The sequence below is a fragment of the Sus scrofa genome, chromosome 9 (assembly GCF_000003025.6).
Source record: "Sus scrofa isolate TJ Tabasco breed Duroc chromosome 9, Sscrofa11.1, whole genome shotgun sequence".
Taxonomy (NCBI): Eukaryota; Metazoa; Chordata; class Mammalia; order Artiodactyla; family Suidae; genus Sus; species Sus scrofa.
The window spans coordinates 20,602,628-20,623,747 of NC_010451.4; the positions used below are offsets into that span (position 1 = coordinate 20,602,628).

The 21,120-nt window shown below is 45.8% G+C and overlaps 2 protein-coding genes across 4 annotated transcripts in view; one reads left to right on the top strand and one right to left on the bottom strand.

The window, feature by feature from the left end:
• The window catches only part of ME3 (malic enzyme 3), a 318,355-nt gene extending 307,757 nt beyond the window's left edge, over positions 1–10,598 (bottom strand). Inside the window, exon 1 of the mRNA XM_021102108.1 lies at positions 10,448–10,598. The gene's annotated coding sequence lies outside the window, so the exon portion shown is untranslated. The remainder of the gene's footprint in view (positions 1–10,447) is intronic.
• Positions 1,049–20,731, top strand: PRSS23 (protease, serine 23). Of its 3 annotated transcripts, none has more exons than XM_003357231.3 (2): positions 1,049–1,274; positions 19,184–20,731. In XM_003357231.3, the coding sequence occupies exon 2, from the start codon at positions 19,188–19,190 to the stop codon at positions 20,331–20,333; it is 1,146 nt and encodes a 381-aa protein (XP_003357279.1). In that variant the 5' UTR covers positions 1,049–1,274; positions 19,184–19,187; the 3' UTR covers positions 20,334–20,731. The 3 variants fall into 3 exon arrangements, with proteins under 3 accessions (XP_003357279.1, XP_003357278.4, XP_003129779.1); XM_003357230.4 differs by lacking the exon at positions 1,049–1,274 and adding an exon at positions 10,764–10,839; XM_003129731.5 differs by lacking the exon at positions 1,049–1,274 and adding an exon at positions 11,169–11,328.

Here is a 21,120-nt window from a genome sequence, read left to right on the forward strand (position 1 = left end):
CCATTATTGTTAAGATGAACTTTATACCAATGCTATAAATACTTTCACCAACAAAACCACCCTTTTTAAACTATAACTTTACACAAAACAATTTTATTGGCTCACTCGTGCTTTTCCTTCCAGTCAGGCAGGTATTCGAGTCAATACAAACGTTGATCCCTAACAAGCTTAGATCAAGAATACTCACCCTCTAAGTGAACTTCAGTCCCCTGAAGCTTTGGGATCACTGGGCGGAGGATGAAAGTTTTGATAATAAAATTACAATGGGAACTGAGCTTGGAGGGCTGCTACCAAGGCTGGAGTTTGCCTTCAAGGCAGCTATCAACCTTTCAAAAAGTGGCCCAACAAATCAAAGACTTGTCATTTATTTGTTTTTAATTTTCCTGAAGAAAGGGGTTTCAGGATTTAATAGTTTGATTTTATTACACTGTTTTAAAAAAAAAAATGGTAGAGAGAAAAAGAGACATTGCCATCTCTTGTCCTGAAAGAGAAGATGGTTTGGATAACCTCGCTTTGCCAATATTGCTATTTGTACAACTGTGAGGTCACAGCAATTGAGGACTGGGCTGGGCCTTCCTGGGTCTTCCTGGATTGAAGCTAGGGGCCTTTTCCATTTCAACAATAAAACAAAAAATATCATGTCATCTTAGAATATCATGTCACATCACCAGGTGGAGCTAAGTTTAATTGACAGCATAACCCCCAAACTGCTCTGTTACCTATTATCCCTCTGGGTGATGGACTGAACCCCTGCTCAGGTGGAGAGGAAGCCTTCACTCTGGCTGTGCATGGGTTGTCCAAACAGGGCCTCAGTCAGCCTTGAGTTAAGGGACAAAATATTTGTGTGGTCCAGAAAAGCCAGAGAACCCTGGCTGGGGCCCACTCAGAGAGCATGAAGCTTGTGGGTGCAGCAGCTTTAGGGCCATTGCTTAACAGTTCGGTCTTGATTTTTCAGGGACAGAAACAATGATGAGAACAACAACTTAACCGATCCCACAAGATCTCAGGGCTAAGTGTTCTTGTCACTAATTTTAGTCTGCTGGAAACCCGGATAAAGTCACTCCTCCTTCAAGGGAGTCCCCAGCTGCAGCTGCTGGTGTCAGTACTGGAGCGCGGTGTCCGTGGCCCTCCCAGTGTAACCTTCATGGCTCTGTCAGGGTGACAGGCTCCCCAGAAGCAGTCACCCTCGGGGCTCGCCCTTCCTCCAAGAGCACGGGCTGCAGCGGAGGGCCTCTGAGCAGCCTTCAGCTCTGACATCCACTGCCTTCATGTGGGTAAGTCCCGCCTCACCCCCCACCCCCCTTCCTACCCTTGAATCTGGTCCCAGCCCCCACCCCTGGGATCAGGCCGAACGTTGGCTTTCTAGGGCGCTCTGCAGGCTTTGAAGTGAAGAGAACACAGACCGTTGTGGTTTCCCTAATCTGTGGACCCAAGGAAGCAGGAGCCTGGTGACCATTGTTTGAAATAAACCAGGTTAGTGTTCTGAAAGAGCAGGAAGCCAATCACGTCTATAGACACAAACCCTCCTGCTTTCAACCTTGGGCAGGCCGTCCTTACTTTGTTTCAAAATAGGAAAAATCACTATCACTGTCATTGCCAGGACGGCTACGCAGCACTAGTCCTGGTGAGCTGGCTTGTTTTTCATTAACTCTCCCCTCTACGGAGGCAAAGGAAAACTAGAGGCCTTGGCCTGTGTCTAAGAACTGCCCAAACAATCTGCTGGAATCTAAAAGTAAGTCTCAAGTTTAGCGCCTTGTGGTCTGTTTTCAAGGTCAGGTTGGCTGATACCGCTATACAAGCTTTCCTGTTACGCTTATTCAAAAGGGCTCCCCAACGCCTCCAAATGCATCTATCTGGAGCCTTGCACAGTGCTTTGAGCTGGATGTGTAAGAGCTACAAAATAACCAACACATGATACCTTCTTCAGTCAGTTCTTACACCAGCAGCTATCCCAAGAGTGGTCTTGTAAATAATGATAATGATAACAGGGTAAGTAGCTAATGAGTAGAATCAAGGAAGCATATGTGTTCATAAGTCCCTTGACACATTTCCTAATTTAATCACCATCACGCTGGGAGGAGGGTACCGGCACTACTCTATTTTGCGAATGAGGAAACGGGGGCTCTTTCAGTGTGCTGGTTCTTTGCCCCCCCGCAATCTCCACCCTTTACTGCCCTGCCCTGTGCCTCACCCACCGCACAGCCTGGCTCCCTTGGGAGCTGACTTCGGCAGGCTCCAGAGATCAGCGGGCAGGAGGAGAAGAGATCAAGGCATTTCTTTCCCACTCCTTCCCTTCCTCCTGGGCACCAGTTTCCTGCAATGGCTGTATGGGTCCATAGGGGAGCAACTCCTGGCAGCAGGCCCCCCACCTGGGCGCTCAGGTGCCCCTTCGCCCTCCCTCCCGTGCCCACAGCAGGACCCCGCTGCTGGGCCCTGGGTGCTCTCTGTCCTTGCTTGTTCCTCCACCCTGTCCTCATCTCCAGGACTAGCCACTTCCTGAAAGTCTCTTCATTTGAATCAATTAAGGGCAAACTGGGCTTCTGTTAAGATCCTGACTGACACATCCCGCAAAAGAGATGCAGACTGGAGAGTCAAGGGTGGAGGAGAGGAAAGGTATACTGATAATAAAAGAAGTAACAGTGTAAGGGCTATGAGAAAGCTGTGGAAAGTGTTATGGGAAATCGAAGGCCAATAAAAGGAAAAAATACTTTGCAGAGCATGTGACAGAGTGTTAGGCCTTTTTACTTTTATTTTTTGGCTGCACCTGTGGCAGGTGGTTAAACCAGAGTCACAGCAGTGATGACACCAGACCCTTAACCCACTGACCCACCAGGGAGCTCCTGTTAGGCCTTTCAAGAATGCATACAATTAGGAGTCCCTGGTAATGCAGCGAGTCAAGGATCTGGTGTTGTCATCGCAGTAGCTCAGGTCGCTGCTATGGCGCAGATTCAATCCCTGACCTGGGAACTTCCACCTGCTTTGGGCATAGCCAAAAAAAAATTTTTTTTTAATGTATAGATTTAGACACAGAAAACAAACTGGTGGTTACCAAAGGGGAGGGGGAGGGACAAATTGGGATATGGAATTAACAGATACAAACTGCTGTGTATAAAATAGATAAGCCACAAGCGCATACTCCATAGCACAGTGAATTATATCCATTATCTTGTAATAACCTATAATGGAGTATAATCTAGAAAAACATTGAATTACTATGTTATACACCTAAAATTAACACAATATTGTAAATTAACTGTATTTCAATTTTTTTAAAAAAGTAGAATTGAGACAAGTGGATACAAAGGAAACAGTTTCAAATACAAGCAAAGGCAATGAGGCAAAAAAGCACGAACCACGTATCGGGAACAGAAGTGGTTACTCCTAGAAGTGGGATAAGCTAATGGATGGTTTTCTCAAACTGTGCCCAATAGAACGCCACTGTTCTGTGACATGTTACTACCCTATTGGAAAAAAGAATCGTGGTCAAATAAGACCCGGTAATTTAGAAATAAGTGAGTGTAAGCAGGTTTCTTCACTCAGGACTTCTCAGAGCATCTAGAGTGCTAATATGCATATCTGACCATCTTTTTTTCATGGATGGTCTATTAACATCTTCCAGAATGTGGGAGCAAATAGAGTTTGGGAAGCAAACTCCATCCTGTGGGTGTCCCTGGCAGAGTGACTCAGAACACATTCCAGAGGGTTCTGCATAAAGTCAGTGGGGACGTCACACATCTTGCACAGATGACACCTAGAACACCAGCATGCAGCCATAGCATAAGTCCTGAAATGTAACCAGCACACCAAGCAGAAACTGAATTTATCCTGAGTGACCCGTAAGGAAAGAATGGTGAACGGGCATCAAAGAGAAATTCAGATTTATATCCTGGAAAACATGGGAGCCCCAGTGGTAAAATTTCCCATACAGTGAGCCCTGCTCCTAGGGGCTGCACTGGCAAACCAGAATATTTCAGACCTGATATTCTAAGCTCGTTAGATTTTGACCTATTAATTCATTCAATCATTTATTAAGAAAAAACTAATTGAGCCTTTCTGTGATCCAGGCTCTACTAAACGACAAAGGAAAAGCACAAAGACTAGAAGAATGAGGCAGGGTGCCCCACATGAGGAGCTCTAGACTGCTTAAGGTTGAACATGTAAATACATAGTTTTAGTGCAAGATATAATTTCAATATGATTCTCTGAAAACGCAGAAAACAAACTGACATATGTAGCAATGAAGGGTTTGGAAGCCTTCAGAGAAGAGTTGATATTTGAGCTTAAAGGATGAGTAGAATTTGCCAGGAAAAAGGAGAAACCTCATGAAAAGACTGGATTTGAATGTTCAGCCCCCATACTTAGCCACTTAAAAGATTACTCCTTATAAGACAGAAAAGAGAAAATTATATATATATATGGATAAATATAAACATATATTTAAAACAAAAGGATTTTCAAAAAATGCCTTTTAAAGGTATAGAGATTTGGGAGAAATTTCCATAACATAAATGTAAAGAGAATATCAAAAGGTTATTAAAGTGTATTTCAAGGCTGCAGCTCTGCTGCTTCTCCCTGACTTAGAGGAAGGAAAAAAAGAATCTTTTTTTCTCTTTTGTTCTTGATCATGAGATCTAGTATGCAAGTTCGAGTATATCAGAGAAGCCCAGCACTGGCCTCTGGAGACTTTCTGAATTTGACCAGAGAAAATGAGAAACACACAGTTATTTCAAAATGTTTCTAATTTTTCAGTTTAGAATAGGGCCCACAGTATACAGGAAATTGCTAGTGCCAAAGCCTGTTTTTCTTTCTAATATTTTTTTGTCTTTTTTTTTTTTTTTTTTGGTGGGGGGGGCTGCAAAAGCAGCATATGGAAGTTTCCAGGCTAGAGGTCCAAATAGGAGCTGTAGCTGCCGGCCTACGCCAGAGCCACAGCAACCCCAGATCTGAGCCGCATCGGCAAACTACACCACAGCTCAGGGCAACACTGGATCCTTAACCCACTGAGCAAGGCCAGGGATCAAACCCATGTCCTCGTGGATACTAGTTGGGTCATTACCAGGACAGAAACACCTCTCCCTAATAATTAAAATTATTGCTACATTCTTTTAAGTAGGATTTGAGTAAAGCTTTTCTTTGCTGTGCAGCTTTTTTTTTTTTTTTTCTTTTTAGGCTACCATATATACAATGTGACAATTTAGCTCTACAACCACTTCATATTTTAAGGTTATATATTATACCTTCACACATTTATATTCAGAATGTACTGACTAATATTTCCAAATACTTAAAATGGGTAATCTATACTTAACAAAAATAGGAATTTTTTTAAAGTTGTAAGTGCAATACAAACACATTTGTTTTGTTTTACGAAGTGCTATAAAGATTATTTGCAGTGGCTCTTTTTGTTCTTTTTTTTTTAATTATGGGAATTTGTTGTGGTTTCTTTTTTTTTTTTTTTTTTTTTTTACTGTGAAAGATTTTAAATCCAACCATCATGAGAGAAAAATCTGGTTTTACCTGTTAAAACAAAACAAAATAAAAAAAACCAAATACATAGCCTGACAATATTAGTGTCAGTAAATGTTTGCTGAATAAATGAACTGATGATGCCATAGGGGGGACTGGAAAAGGAGATTAAAAAGAAACTACATAACAACAACAACAACAAAAAAAAAAGGGAGTTCCTGTCGTGGCGCAGTGGTGAACGAATCCGACTAGGAACCATGGGGTTGCGGGTTCAGTCCCTGCCCTTGCTCAGTGGGTTAACGATCCGGTGTTGCCGTGAGCTGTGGTGTAGGTTGCAGATGTGGCTCGGATCCCGCGTTGCTGTGGCTCTGGTGTAGGCCAGTGGCTGCAGCTCTGATTCAACCCCTAGCCTGGGAACCTCCACATGCCGAGGGAGCGGCCCAAGAAATACCACCAACAACAACAAAAACAAAAACAAACAAATAAACAAAACAAAAAAAGAAACTACAGCCCTGGCTCCCCTTCGAATCTGTAACTTTTCCTAAATTCGGTACAGTCATCCCTCTGTATCCATGGGTTCTAAGGATTCAACTAAGCACGGATCAAAAAATTATTTGAAAAAAAATCCATAAAGTTCCAAAAAGTAAATCTTGAATGTGCCACACCAGTAACTATTCACATGGCATTTACGTTACATTAGGTGTTCTAAGTAATTTAGAGACAGGGGTGATTTAAAGTACATGGAAGAGGGTTGTAGGTGATACTCAAATACTTGGCCATTTTATAGAAGGAAGTTGAGCATCCTTGGACTTTGATATCTGCAGGGGTCCTGGCACGAATCCTCCACAGACACCAGGGAATGACTGTACTGGGAAACTCTGTATTGCCTACAAATCAAAACCTATGACAAGAGACTTGGGGTTGAAAAAAGTCCTAAGACAACTTATTCTTAGAAAGCCTGGGTTAAATCTTTTAGCATTGATCCTACAATAATGTGATTGATGCATTCACGCAGTCTACAAATTTTAAAACAATGATCAAGCATTTACAGGAACAGTAGTAATAATAATAAGGCCAATTTAGAATTTATTTGGTGCTAGCCCTGTGCTGTGTGCTTTGTACTAATTATCTCACTGAGTCCTTACCACAGCCTGAAATTAGCTCCCATTGTACAGAAGGAAAAGAGGGAGGAGCAGAAAGTCACATAACTTGCCCCAGATCACCCAGCAACTAAATGAATTCTAAATCGCATCCAAGTCAGCCTGACTCCAGAATTCCACGTTCTTTGCTGCCCTAGGACCGCATGCTGGGTTGCCCAGAGATAAAATACGTGTGGGTCATCCTCCCATTAGGATGATGATGTTGTGGACTCTAAGTGTGGGGCCTCTAGGCTCTCTTTTTACAGACGAGAAATCCAGGCTAAGTGAGGTGATTTGCCCGAAGTCACCCAGACAGGTTTAGAAATGCCTCCATCCCAGAGCTCTGTGTTGTCTCTCATTCGGCTTCTCTTTTCACTCATTATACAGAGCTAGGAACCCCCACTTACTGAGTAAACTCCTAGATCCGTGTTATCACTGCAGAAACACACCAGATGGAAATGCTTTTTCAATACATAAATTCATCCCCTTCCTCATTGATAACTTACAAACTGACAAGTTGTTGAACCTGCCTGTGGATCTCAGCCCCATGAAAAATAAGCACCAAGGGGAAGGATAAATTAGGAGGATGGGATTAATAGACACACACGACTCTATATGAAGCAAACCATAAGGACCTATTGTATGGCACAGGGAATTGTACTCAACATCTTGTAATAACCTATAATAGAAAATAATCTGAAAATATATATATACACTTTATACATGCACACACATAACTGAATCACTTTGCTGTACATCTGAAAGCAACACAACATTGTAAATCAACTATACTTCAATTAAAAAAAAAAAGCACTAGGAATTCCCATTGTGGCTCAGTGGAAACGAATCTGACCAGTATCCATGAGGATGCAGGTTCAATCCCTGGCCTTGCTCAGTAGGTTAAGGATCCAGCGTTGCTGTGAGCTGTGGTGTAGGTTGCAGATGCGACTCAGATCTGGGGTTGCTATGACTCCAGCATAGGCCGGCAGCTGTAGCTCCAATTGGACCCCTAGCCTGGGAACCTCCATATGCCGAGGGTGTGGCCCTAAAAAGACAAAAAGAAAAAAAAAAGGCACTAAAATTGACCTTGGCAGTTTAGAGTTGGCATTGGGTCTCTCCCTTCCCCACTGCCCTAGGTTTCCAACTATCTTCAGTCCCATCTTGCTTCCCCCTCTGAGGCCATTTAACAACTATTATGAAGTGATTACATAACTGGAACAAAAGCAAGACAGAATCAAAAGGATGTTTTGAGCCAGAGCGACCACCAGTGACTGATTCAACCCCTTTACTGTAAACTCGAGAAAAGGCAGGTCTGGGAAGCAATATAACACAATGGCGCCTGCTGAAAGAGTAGGACAGACCAGGCAGAAGCCACAGCTGTGTGACTTAATGGTTACAGTACTGGGTATCCCGTTTAACCACTTTGAACCTCGGTCTCCTTGTCTGCAAAAAGGAGATAATCAGTCCCTATTTTTTGGTTTGTCTTGAAGATTATGTGTAATGAAGTACACTCTACACTACCTGGCACATAGTATGCATTCGCTAAACATAGTAGCTATGGTTATTGCAATCCAGCCCTAGTTCTGCCCCCTTCATTCACCCATTAATTGCCTTGTTTACACAGTGGAGGAACCCAATGAGATAATGGGTGTTGAAACTTTGCTCAGGTCTCTATCCTCTGACTTTCATCTCAAACTCCACCACCTCATGGACGACGTCAGCACCTGCCAAAGTGGGAATTAATGATTTCCTCTTGCATACTCTAGCTGTAGCCTGATCTAGCCTACAGCTCACTTTCTCCTCCATTTGATTTTGTCTCTTTTACATCCAAAGCATAAATCCCTTGAGGTGAGGGATATCTGCTCTCTCTCACACACACAGCCTTGTATAGTCAATCATCTCACATAGAGTGGGCACTCACTGAATTGCCCTGAGTGCACTTCTAACTCAAGTGCCACACACACGAAAAGTATTTGAGAATTATGATTATGAAGTTGAATTGAGTTCTTAAGCAGTGAGGGTTTGCCTTTCTTGTTGGTTTTTGTTTGCTCTGTTTTGTTTTGTTTTTTAAGAGAGGGGAGTGGGGCAAATACAAAAAGCAAAGCAAATATCTAGGCTCAGCATGAGGACACCTGCTACACGGGGCATTTTCTCTTGTAGGTCAAAGTATAGATCTGTCTTGTCCTTATGGGAACTGCGGTGACAACCTAAGAGCCAGGTAGCATCCTCACATTTTTACTACCGACAGCTCCAGGGAACAAGTGGGTGGAACAACTGGAACAATCCCCAGTCTCGCAGGTCATCTGCAGTTAGAGCTGCTGTCTGGATGGGTATTATAGGTCTGAAGCTGGCTCTGGATGTGGAGACAGGAGAGGGTCTTCAGTCCTTCTGTGCTTCAGTTTCTCTCTCTGAATGATGGGAATAAACATCTTGTTTTCCAGATTCTTACCTCCCCAAATTGGTGACAATGTAAGTTCAAAAACTGTGAGGACAAATGAGCAACAAATGGCAAGGTGGGCTGAGGTGGTCCCAAGGGACGGTGATGCTCCAAAACAGAGCGGAGGCACATTCTTTTTGCATAACAGATATAGCAACAGCTCATATTTATTAAGGGCTTACTGTGCGCCAGGCCATGTGCTAAGCGTTTTATATGTATTAAGTCATTCAATTCTTCAAACAAGAGTCACCATTTTATAGAGGAGGAAACTGAGGCACAGGAAGGTTAAGCCAAAAGCTATTAAGTGGCAGAACCTGGAACAGAACTCACATAGTCGAGTGTAACCGGCATACTCTTAATTACACTGCTGGATGGTCTTCCTGGGGCCATCTCTTAACTCTGGTGCCCAGCCCAATTCTTTGTAGGTAACTGGTGCTTTGGGAATTCTCTCCCTTCTTCCCCTCCTCCTAAACCCACCCTAGCTCCTCTAGGAAGGAAGGTATTTGACTTTCAATGGCATTTCTCCAATTGGGAGCTACAGACCCTTGGCGAGCCATAATTTAATTTTTTTCATATTTATGATAAAAAAAATGAATACACATTCTGGAGCACTGGGATAAACATCTGATACCAAGTACTGTCTTGTGATTTCAGTGCCTGGGTGACCTATGCTTTGGCACCAACAGTTACCACTTTCCTCATTATGCTAATAAGAAAGGAACAGCGCAAAGTTATTCTCTAAATGATGTATCAGAGTCAAGTGAAAGCCAACTATTACAATGACATAGGGTGTGAGCAGAGGAGGTGTGGCAGCTGGGAGGGGGAAAGAAGGAAGAAAAGTGAGTCAGTACAGGGCCCCTCCCACACCATAAGATTGGCAGAGCCACGCAGAGCTCTAAAGTACCCACACGTGGCCCACCAGTACCACATGATGCTAGTAGGAGTAAACAATAGTAATTTAAATTTTATAGTTCTGAGAGGAGAATTTTATATTCAATTTGTAAATTTGTTTTGGTTTCATTCCAGAGTTGTTCAAAAGCTATAACCTAAGTTTATATCTGGTTTTATGTTTATATATAGTACACACCGCAATGCAACATTTTAAAGGAAAATCATTTAAGCCCAGAGTGGGGAGCTGTAAGAAAATTTTGCCCTTATGCCCTCACATTTGAGAGTCATCACACAGTGTCATATGTTGGGGCTTTCCTATTTAAACGCCATCGCAAACACAAGCACCTTCGGTCTGTCATTACCAGGTAGGCGTGAAACAGCCCATTAGGCCCTCTCTTTTTGAGAGCAGGCTTTGGCGGGACAAAGGCAGGCTAAAGAACTTGATAGGGAAAGTGCGGCCTCAAGGTCACTGGGGCCAGTCATTATGACCCCCAAATTGTCCATTCAGGCTTACCTGTGAAAGAGTGATAATCTGTACCCCTCTTTGGCCCCTCGAAGTGACTCAGAAGCAGGCCCCCCTGGGCAAGGATGTGGCTCCACCCGCTGGTGCCCCAATCAAGAGCTGGGGGAGCGGTCCCCATCCAGCCGCCACTCGAGCTGCCAAGCCCCCGCCGCGCTCCAGGCTCCACGCACGGCACTGGGTGCAGTTGCAGGGGCTGCAAAGCACTGGTGGTCCTGCCACTGGAATGCAGGTTTCCGCTCCCTGGAGGTCCCGGAGGGACTGGGCAAAGCGGAAGGAACTCAGTCATCACCTCAGAACTTTGAAAAGTCTCAGTACATGTGGGGTGGGGAGCGCACTAGTTTCTCTCCAGCTCTTCAAATTCGCGGAGGACTCCTGCGCACCAGGTGTGGCCCGCGGTCCCAGTTCTGGGCTGTCGACTCTGGGGACCCCTAGTCTTTGAGAGCCGGCGGCGGCCTGCGGGCAGCAAAGGCCCCAGGCGCTCTCAGGAGGGGATGCCCTCAGCCGGGGCCGCGGAGAGGCCGGCACCAGGCAAGAGAGCGCCGCGGGAGGCACCTGCGCCGGGCCTCACGGCAGCGCGTCCTCCCGGCGGCCCGCCTGGCTCGGGCCCGCGACGGGCGACGAGAGGCGGGGGCGCGGGCCGCACGCGGGGGGCAGGGGGGGCGGCGGCCGCGCGGCTTCCCCGAGGCCGGAGGCGGGGCGGGCTCGGAAGGCGCGGGGGGCGGACCCGCCGGCCGCAGGCACTGCTCGTCCGCCCGCCCGGTCGCACTCGGTCGCGCCGCGGAGCCGACATGGGAGCTGCGCGCGCCCTCCCGGAGCCCACACCTGTGTGAGCGGCGCGGAGAGCCGGGGCCCGGGCGGGCGGCTCGGCGCGGGTGAGTGCGGGCGCGGGCGGGGGGCGCAGCGGGCTGGGGCTGCGGACAAAGGGCTGGTGCGCGCGGGGCGGAGGAACCGCGAAGTGCGGGGAGCACCGCAGACCTCGCCCTGGCCGCCCTCGGGGCTCGCGGGCTGGGACCGGGAGCTTCCCAGAGACGCCGGGGCTGCAGGGCATTTGGATTCACTGTGTCGCCCGTGGATCGGGTGGGGCAAGAAAGTTTTGCAGCTGCCATCTGGGACGCTTGGGTGGGAGGAGAGAAAGAGCCCACTCTGGGCACGCTGTCGTCCGTCTGGAAAATGACAATACCCTCACCTCATACACACACCATCACTTTTTTTCCCCTGAAATGTTGCATATCGTATTCCGACGAGATCTGAGCATTCATTTTTTTTAACCTTGGGCACTTGATTGTGAACACACCTGGGCAAGCAAGCAGAGCGCAGCAAACAGGTTGGGGAGGAGGCTCTTTTCTGGCCCATTAATTGATGACCCTGCGCTTCCCTAGAAAACTGTCAACTGTAAACAGTTGCTGTAAGCAAGCATTTTTTTCTTTAGCCTGTGGACATTCATCACAAGGTAACTTTTAAATAAGAGTTCGAAAAAGGTTTCAAGACATGTTTTAAAAGAGGAGGAGAATTATTTAGATGAAGGCAAACTGCCACTCTCCTGCAGAATACAAATTAGGTTTGCTTTTGAACATCTCATGAGAGAGCAGCTGATAAAAATCCTGTGTGTTTAATTGCTTTTTGGGTGACACCCATGCGACCTCAAAAACAGCCTGTGGCTGGTGGAAAGGTCCTGGTTCAGGACTGGTCTTGGCATAGGGCTACCTTCTCTTAGCTTCTGAAACTGAACTTGAGGACGTCCCTGTGCACTCCTTAGGAGCAGGTAGGCCAGTGCTAGAATTGTTATCACAAGGCCCTGTGGCAAGGAGTTGAATTTATAGTTTGAAGTCAGCTGTGGCCAAAAGCTGAATGCCAAACTAATATCAGGCTCTTTATTGTACTTGTTTCAGCGTCACAGTTGTGTGTAACTGCATCTCTCAAGAAGTCTGTTAGACAGGAGTGGATTGGAGGTGGGGTGGGGAAGAGGAACTTAGGAACTACCACAAAAGCCACTCTATAGTACTTGTGAAAGTGTTTGGGATCATATGCACACCATCTGCATCTGAATAAATTGTTTCACTTGTATTTGGCCCAACCTAAATTAAGTCAAGAGATAACTTGTCCTGCTTTCCTGTGCCTTGACGGGAAAGGAAGCATTTTTCTAAGGTAACTAATATGGATCTCATTTTTGTAACAGTGGCAATTTATGGAGATAGAAGGTGAATGTGGGTGTGTGTTTCTGTCTGTGGCGTACATGCCCAAGTGTCCATTAGTCTGAGATTTTTACTGGCCCTTGTCTGCAGTGTTTAAGAGCCTCAGGTCCTCCTGCACATCTTTTCTCATAGATCTCTTAGGATTTAATCCACCAGCCATTATTCCTGCAAAACGGCCCCTGACTCCAGGGAATTCACTTCTCATGGTCTCACCATTGACAGTTTTATACTCTGTTCTTGTTCTGCTGCCAGGTTTGGCCCCGGGCTCACTAGTGTAGTTCACTCTGCCTAAAATCTGATAGAGGAGAAGTTAAGCTTCACTTGACCACAAGATTATGTTTAGTGTAGCTGGATTTACAAATGCCCTGCATTTCTTTCCTGTACAAGACTGTAATTCTTAAACCATTAGGTGATTAGCTTTGTTTCCCTTTAAGAGGAAAATAAGAGCAAGCCTGGCTGCAGAGTATTCCCAGAGCTTTGTTCATTTTTAGCTATTTGCTTTAGGAATTAGCCTGATTTCTCTGTTCAGTATCCCTGGCCACAGATTCCATGGAAAAACCCTTTGCCATCCTTCCGAATGGTGTCCAAAGCTTTTATCCTCACAAGCTTTCCTGCTGTTTCGTTCTGGTGTTACTGTTTATAGCAGTCATAGGAATTCAGACATTGTACAACAGGGAACTTGTATCCTAAAGATTAGATTCTCCCTGCCAGCACTAGCTTGCTGTAGGAATTACATCTTTATTCCAAACACTTGCCCTCTTGAGGAGACCTGTGTTGTTGCAGTTTTCAAGGTGCAGAAACTGGGAGAGAGCCATCGGAGGACCCAGCCTCCAGGCAGTGATTGTTGTTTGCGCATCTGATAATGTGCAGTGTCCCTTCTCTGTAAGCTTATTAGTGGGCTTATGAAGTAGCAGCATCTTCATAAGGTATAAATATCTTTAGACAGCGGACAGTGGCTCATGTTGAATGATGGGCCATGGAAAGTGTAACCCTCTTGTGAGTCAGATAGAGAGCTGGAAAAGGAATACTGTTTCCATATTGCTAAACACGATGACAAAATATTTGCTTACCTTCGTTTTCCATTCTGCTTTGTCATTTAGGTGAAGTAATGCATGAAAATACTTAGTTGGGAACTTTCAAAGATAATTATGTATCTGAGAACGCCTTATCTGGTAAAGGCTTATTCCTAGGTATGAAATGTAGACCTGAATTTTCTTCCTAAGAATAAGATTTGGAAATCTTTAGTCCCTGTTTAAGGTGTGAGTTTTCCAGATAGTACTGCCAGGATAAGGTAATTCATTTGTCAAGGCAGGAGAGAATGAAAAGTTATGTGATCCATTAGTTACCTTTCTAGTAGCGAGATTAAGAATGTTTTCATTACACCTGTTTACATCCTAGACTGTTTGTTTAAATCAACTTAAAAGGGCACGGCGAAGGCTTGCCTAGAGTTTATAAAAATGGAAACAATAATTGCTTCCTGAGGAATTATCCTAGTATCAGGTGAATTGGGAAATTAATGCAAAGCCACCATCCTAATGTTAAAGCATCACAGTTCTCATCGGTGTGATATTAATGGGAAAGGGGCCAAGGCAAGGGGTGAATGTCTCAGGAAAGGCCCTAAGTGGGGTTAGGGTGTGTCCCCACTCCCACCGCCACCCCCTGCACGCTTTCCTAAGAACATTCTCACCCGCCAGCCTCCACTCCATTCTCGAAAGCTGCCCTCTGCTGGCAGCCTCTGTTTCCTTTGCAGTTAAGGGAAATCTTGTCACCCAGACAGGCAAGAAATTAACATGATACATTTTCCTTTTCCTTTCCCCCTGTGCTTCCACCCTCCGTAATTCTGCGAGTAGAAGCTCCCGAGCAGTAAATGACAATGCAGACGCTATCTGCAAACAACATAGTGTCTGACTCTTACGACCCTGGAAAATTATAAAATGGGAGAATCCTAGACCTGGAAAGAACAGAGCTAAAAGACCACAGTGATCATCAGGTCACAGTTCATAACAATTTCTAAACCACTCTAAACACACATGTGGTAAAGGAGTGAGCATCTTATGAAGCTTGTAACTTTAATATAGTTGTCATTTTAAACCCAGGTGGAGACCTGAGACTACATAGTTTTATCTTCCAATTTCTGATCAGGTGTTGAAAAACCAAATCAATTTGGAATAATTTGACCTGCTTTACTTCCTAAATCTGAAGTAAAGTGTCAGGTTTTTTTAATCCAGTTTTGTAGCTTTCACCAGTTACATAGAAACTTTCATCATGATAGAAAGTGTTCTTAGAATAAGGTCTTACCACAAAAGGTAAGGAATAGAGTTGGAGTAATAATATAGGGAACTTGTAAAGGATGTTTTAAACCAATAGAGTTCGTATTTTTGAGGCATCTGAAAAGTTTATTTCTAAGGGATTGGAGCTTCACCCTGCTTCATCTAGAAGCAGTTTTACTTCTAGATGGCTAAATTCTCCCAAACTGGCTAGATGACCAGAATTTAAGCTGCAAGGACTCTGGATTAGTAATAGTATCTAGTATTTACTAGGTAATATTCTATCTAGACTATTAATATTGCTAGTCATATTCTGCAGTGGGCACTTTAGCATTCTCTAACAGCATCCTGTGATTTGTAAGTGGTCCCAAATGTTCTTGGCATAGCCACCCAGCATTTTGCTGGAGAACATGTTCAGTCCTGTATGTTGAAAGGCTGGAGTGAAGCTGTGGCCAAGGAGAGCCTAGCTGGCCGCCCAGCGCTCACACCCTCCCACCCCCAGAAAAGACTTGTTCCCCTATCTCCACACCCACTAACTCACCATCTGGCCTCTAAAAACAGTTTTTTTCTTTTTGAAAGGCACACATTTTTTAAAAGATGTGCCATGGTGACACTTGTGAAATGAGGCATACTTCAAGGTCTTTAAAGTATTTTTCAAACAGGGGTTTACTGTACAGGCTAAGCACTTGGAAAAGTGAAATTAGAATCAATTTTGCCTGAGAAGGGGCTAATTCATTAAGACAACATTCCTAGATGGAGTTTTAAAAGTGTGTTTGAACTGCTGTCAGACTCTTTCCTGCGGTCCTTTTCCCTGACACCTCTGCCAAGGGACAGTTTCAATGTTTGGACGAATGAATAAGGCTAAACACATGCGCCACTGGAACTGTTCTGCAGCAGTAAATAATTCACACTCTGTACTCCTAGGATCCCATTAACAGACACATTTCAGATTTGGGATTTGAAGAGGTGTGTTCCAGATGATAACACGAGCATGTTTTAACTGTTCTGCACGCCCCTCGAAAATATCTACAATTTAGGGTGATACATAAGATCATACTATCTCATCTCTTCCTCTCTGTCCCCCAAGAATCCTATTTTGAAAAACAGGAATACCTGGCAGCTCGGACCTCTGGATTCCAGGGTTTTTTTTTTTTCCTTACGATAAGCCAGAGTAAAACTTGGCTTAGCATATCTGTTGCTCAATTGTTAGCAGGCATTAATGTTCTCCACTTTATAGTCAAAGGGAGGAGAGGTGGTGTGTAGGTGTCCAAGATGCAGCCCTCTGGGAGATACAGGATTCATCCCAGTACCCATCACATTTGCCAGGGATTCTGGTTGCGGGGATTGGGGCGGGGGGGCATTAAGTTACCTAGACAGTAACTTCCACAGAGAAAAGGCTGTCCAGGACCTAGGTACGTCCAAGGGCTGGGTCCTCGGTCAGGAGATAGAAATAATCATAGAGTCATCCCCCCAAGTCTGCTAAAGTGTTGCCTTCACCACACCTAACTCACCCCTTGGGTCCCCTGCCTCACCCATTTAGAACCTTGAATCCTGGCCATACCCTCAGCCAACACATACAAACATATATGTGTGCCCATGCACATGCCCCTCGGGATTGCAAGGATTTAGGGAAATAATAAGATGTATTGCCTCCACACAAAATGACCCAGGGACCCTTCCCAGTGGGGAAAATGGAAAGAAACAGTTTCATGGAATCAGGAAGTCCTGAGGAACTGGCTTGTCTAGGGCTTCATTTTTCTTTTCCAGCCCTGTACCTGAGAGAAGTGGGATCAGAAGCAAGCAAAAAGAAAAAAAAAAAAAAATCCCAAAGCAGGGTGGGGCAAGCACACCATGGAGAAACAAAGTGTGTGGATATTGGGACTATGGCTTGGCGGCTCAGCTAGACCAGACTAGACTAGATCAGATCGATAGGACTTTCCAGTTTTATATAAAAGAAAGCAAAAGACACCCCAAAGTGGCCAGCAGGTCTGTAATCTCAAAGAGGAAGAGTGAGCACAGTGAAACTGTTTCTTCTAATTCCCACTCGCTCTAGGTTTTACCAGCCTCTTAAAACCTAACCCCCCTGTCCTTGTTTTAGGGTCCTCGATTGTGAAGGAATTAACCTGCCTAAGTCGACTTCTCTTTTTTTTGCCACGCCCACGGCATCTGGAAGCTCCTGGGCCAGGGATCAAACCCCAGCCACAGCAGTGGCCTGAGCCACACCAATGGCAACACCAGATCCTTAAACCACTGAGCCACCAGGGCACTCCCGGTGAGCGTCTCTTGAATAGAAGATTTAGAGCCAGTCAGAGCCATCTGATCTTAAATATTTATAAATGTACTTCTGGTCTTCTTTATTGTTGTTTCTCTTGTGGGATGGTCATGCCAGGTCTTGAAACATACCTTCCAGGAAAAACTCCAAACTCCTTCGTCAGTGCCCTGTGTAATCGGGCCCTTGTCCACCTCAGCCTCTGTTCCAACTTTGCTAAGTGTCGTTCCTGAAATAAGGCGTACGGCTGCCTGTCTCTCGTGCCCTTGCACAGACTCTTGTTCCCTCTTTCTTTTCTCTCTCTCTCTCTCTCTTTTTTTTTTTTTTTTTTTTTTTTTGTCTTTTGTGTTTTTAGGGCCACACCCTCAGCATATGGAGGTTCCCAGGCTAGAGGTCCAATTGGAGCTGTCGCTGGCAGCCAACACCACAGCCACAGCAACACCAGATGTGAGCCTCATCTTTGACCTCCACCATAGCTTGCAGCAATGCCGGGGCCTCTAACCCACTGAGTGAGGCCGAGGCTCGAACCCACATCCTCATGGATAGATACTAGTTGGATTCTAACCTGCTGAGCTACAGTGGAAACTCCTAATTTCTGTTCAACTTTAACACCCATCTCAGGCATCAGCTTCCTGGAATGCCTCCCCTGTTCTTACTCCTCACAACCAGATTTCATGCCCTTTCTCTGAGCAACCGCATCATCCACGTACATCTCTGTCACTGGCACTCAGCATGCATCATGCAAAAGACGTATTTTTTGAGCCACACTAATCATTCATTCATTCATTCAGTCTTCCATTCGTATGAGCTCTCCACTCCCATACATCTTCGTTGAGTGCTAGCATAGGCCCCAATTAAAGGCATTTAGACTTGCTGGGAACACAGATACACAGACCTGAAAAAGTAACCAACAGTAATAATAGTCACAATGTGACACTCAATGGAATCTTAGAGCTTCCGATCTTTGACAAAGATCCTGGTAGTCTACAACAAAATCCAAAGAAAGAAGGAAAGTTTGTTTTCTCAGGGGCCTGGCTTGAACTAAATTTATAACAGTCAAGATTGTTCTAGGGGATTCTCGTTATGGCCTGGCTTGAACTAAATTTATAACAGTCAAGATTGTTCTAGGGGGTTCTCGTTATGGCTCAGTGGGTTAAGGACCCGGCTAGGATCTATGAGGATGCAGGTTGATCCCTGGCCTTGCTTAATGGGTTAAGGATCTGGTGTTGCCATGAGCTGTGGAATAGGTTGTAGATGCAGCTCGGATCTGGCGTGGCTGTGGCTGTGGCATAAGCCGGCAGCTGCAGCTCCCCTTTGACCCCTCGCGTGGAAACCTCCATATGCCGCGGGTGTGGCCCTAAAAAGACAAAAGACAAAAAAAATTGTTCTAAATTCAAAGCAAAACAAAAGTCTTATGGCTTCTTCTGAATTGCTCACCATGTAAAAGCGATCAGAGTCCCAGGAAGTGTGATGCCGTGGAGCCCGCCCACCTTGATGCCTTGGTCACTCAAGGACCCGTGTGATTTAAATTTACCCTCTAGATGAGCAAGTTATGCTGAAAAATTTTCCAAGTCCACGCTGTACTGAGAATGAGGGGAAGGAAGGAAAGAAAGGCAGGGGGACCCAGGAGGTGGGAGAGGAGGGGGGGGGAATCAAAGGATGGAGCACAAAGAAGGCTCATGGTTCCCCAACACCGAGGCTGGCCACGCAGTTCGTCTGGGGATTGATGACCCCATGCATGCTGCCCAGTGTCAGGGGCATCTTAAAACATCAAGGGGAATGAACACTCCGTTCCATTTTGGGCACCCAGCCACAGGAACTAACAAGGTCAAGCCCTTGCATTGTAAGTGAGACCATTACCTAAGGATTCCGCTCCACACGCTGATCCCTGAGGAGGGGTCACAGGCTTAAAACCATGGCAGGCACGCCTCGGCCACTTCTGCAGCAAAGGAGTGTGTGGCCCCTGGCCCTCCTGACCTGCTTGTCTTTTTGCTTACAGGGTGATGCTCGGCATGGCGGGGACTCCAGGGCTTCTCTTCGCCCTCCTCTTCCTCGTCCTCCTCTGTGCTGTGGGGCAGGTGAGTCCCTACAGTGCCCACTGGAAACCCACCTGGCCTGCTTACCGCCTCCCCGTGGTGTTGCCCCAGTCCACCTTCAACTTGGCCAAGCCGGACTTTGGGGCCGAAGCCAAATTGGAAGTGTCCTCCTCGTGTGGACCCCAGTGTCATAAGGGAACGCCCCTGCCCACTTACGAAGAGGTCAAGCAGTACCTGTCTTACGAAACCCTCTATGCCAACGGCAGCCGCACCGAGACGCAGGTGGGCATCTACGTCCTCAGAAGTGGCGAAGGCGAGGCCTCGGGAAAGTCTCGAAGGAAGCGGCAGATTTATGGCTACGACAGCAGATTCAGCATTTTTGGGAAGGACTTCCTGCTCAACTACCCCTTCTCGACATCGGTGAAGTTATCTACGGGCTGCACCGGCACCCTGGTGGCCGAGAAGCACGTCCTCACGGCTGCCCACTGCATACATGATGGGAAAACCTACGTGAAAGGAACCCAGAAACTCCGAGTGGGCTTCCTGAAGCCCAAGTTTAAAGACGGTGGTCGAGGAGCCAACAACTCGAGCTCGGCGGTGCCCGAGAAGATGAAATTTCAGTGGATCCGAGTGAAGCGCACCCACGTGCCCAAGGGCTGGATCAAGGGCAATGCCAATGACATTGGCATGGATTACGACTATGCCCTCCTGGAACTCAAAAAACCCCACAAGAGAAAGTTCATGAAGATTGGGGTGAGCCCTCCCGCCAAGCAGCTGCCGGGAGGCAGAATCCACTTCTCGGGTTATGACAATGACCGACCAGGCAACCTGGTGTACCGCTTCTGTGACGTCAAAGACGAGACCTATGACCTGCTCTACCAGCAGTGTGACGCCCAGCCCGGGGCCAGCGGGTCCGGGGTCTACGTGAGGATGTGGAAGAGACAGCAGCAGAAGTGGGAACGAAAAATTATTGGCATCTTTTCTGGGCACCAGTGGGTAGACATGAATGGTTCTCCACAGGATTTCAACGTGGCCGTTAGAATCACCCCTCTCAAATATGCCCAGATTTGCTACTGGATTAAAGGAAACTATCTGGATTGTAGGGAGGGGTGACATGGTGTTCCTTCCTGGTTGCATTTCATGGTCTTCCTGTATTTATATTAGGAGAGGCCAGATTTTGTCATTGGGGTGTGTGGGTGGGTGTGTGTGTGTGTGTGTGTGCACGCGTGCATGTGTGAACTGTGTTACGATATCTTCTACCTAATTTTTTTTAACTGCAAGATAACTGGCCGTATCATTTGAAAACTGGTTTGTGGATCATATATCATGTAAGCAGTTTGGAGGCATACTTTTGCATAGATATTAAAAAAAACATGCTGATGTTTGGGGCAATAGGGAAGATTTAGTGATTAAGTTAATCTTTCACTTTTTGAGAACTTTGATTTTTATTTCACCTGAACTTGTTTCTGAAGTTTATATTAAATCCCTGGCCTACGGGAGATAAATTCTTACATGTGTGTACGTGTGTATTTTCTCCTGAGATTTATCTTTTTGTTTTGTTTAGTGCCTACTCATCAGGGTTTTCAGATGGCAGTTTTCCCACCCAATACAACTCTTAGGAGCATACACAGTACTTTTTAGACAGGCAGTTATCATATTTTGAATTTGGGGGCATTTGCACAGTAGGCCTGGGTCAGTGAAATAATTTGTAGACTATATTGGTACACAGATCAAACTATATCTTTTTTTTTTTTTTGCTTTTTAGGGGCGCACCTGCAGCATATGGCGTTTCCCAGGCTAGGGGTCTAATCAGAGCTGCAGCTACTGGCCTACACCACAGCCACAGCAATGCAGGATCTGAGCCATGTCTGCGACCTACACCATAGCTCACAGCAACGTC

Excerpts from the sequence above, each read along its gene's own strand:
- PRSS23 (XM_003357230.4), top strand. The coding sequence starts at position 10,772 with ATGTGGGGTGGGGAGCGCACTAGTTTCTCTCCAGCTCTTCAAATTCGC. Across the intron at positions 10,840-19,183 it reads GGAGGACTCCTGCGCACCAG|GGTGATGCTCGGCATGGCGG; the intron begins GTGTGGCCCGCG and ends TTTTGCTTACAG.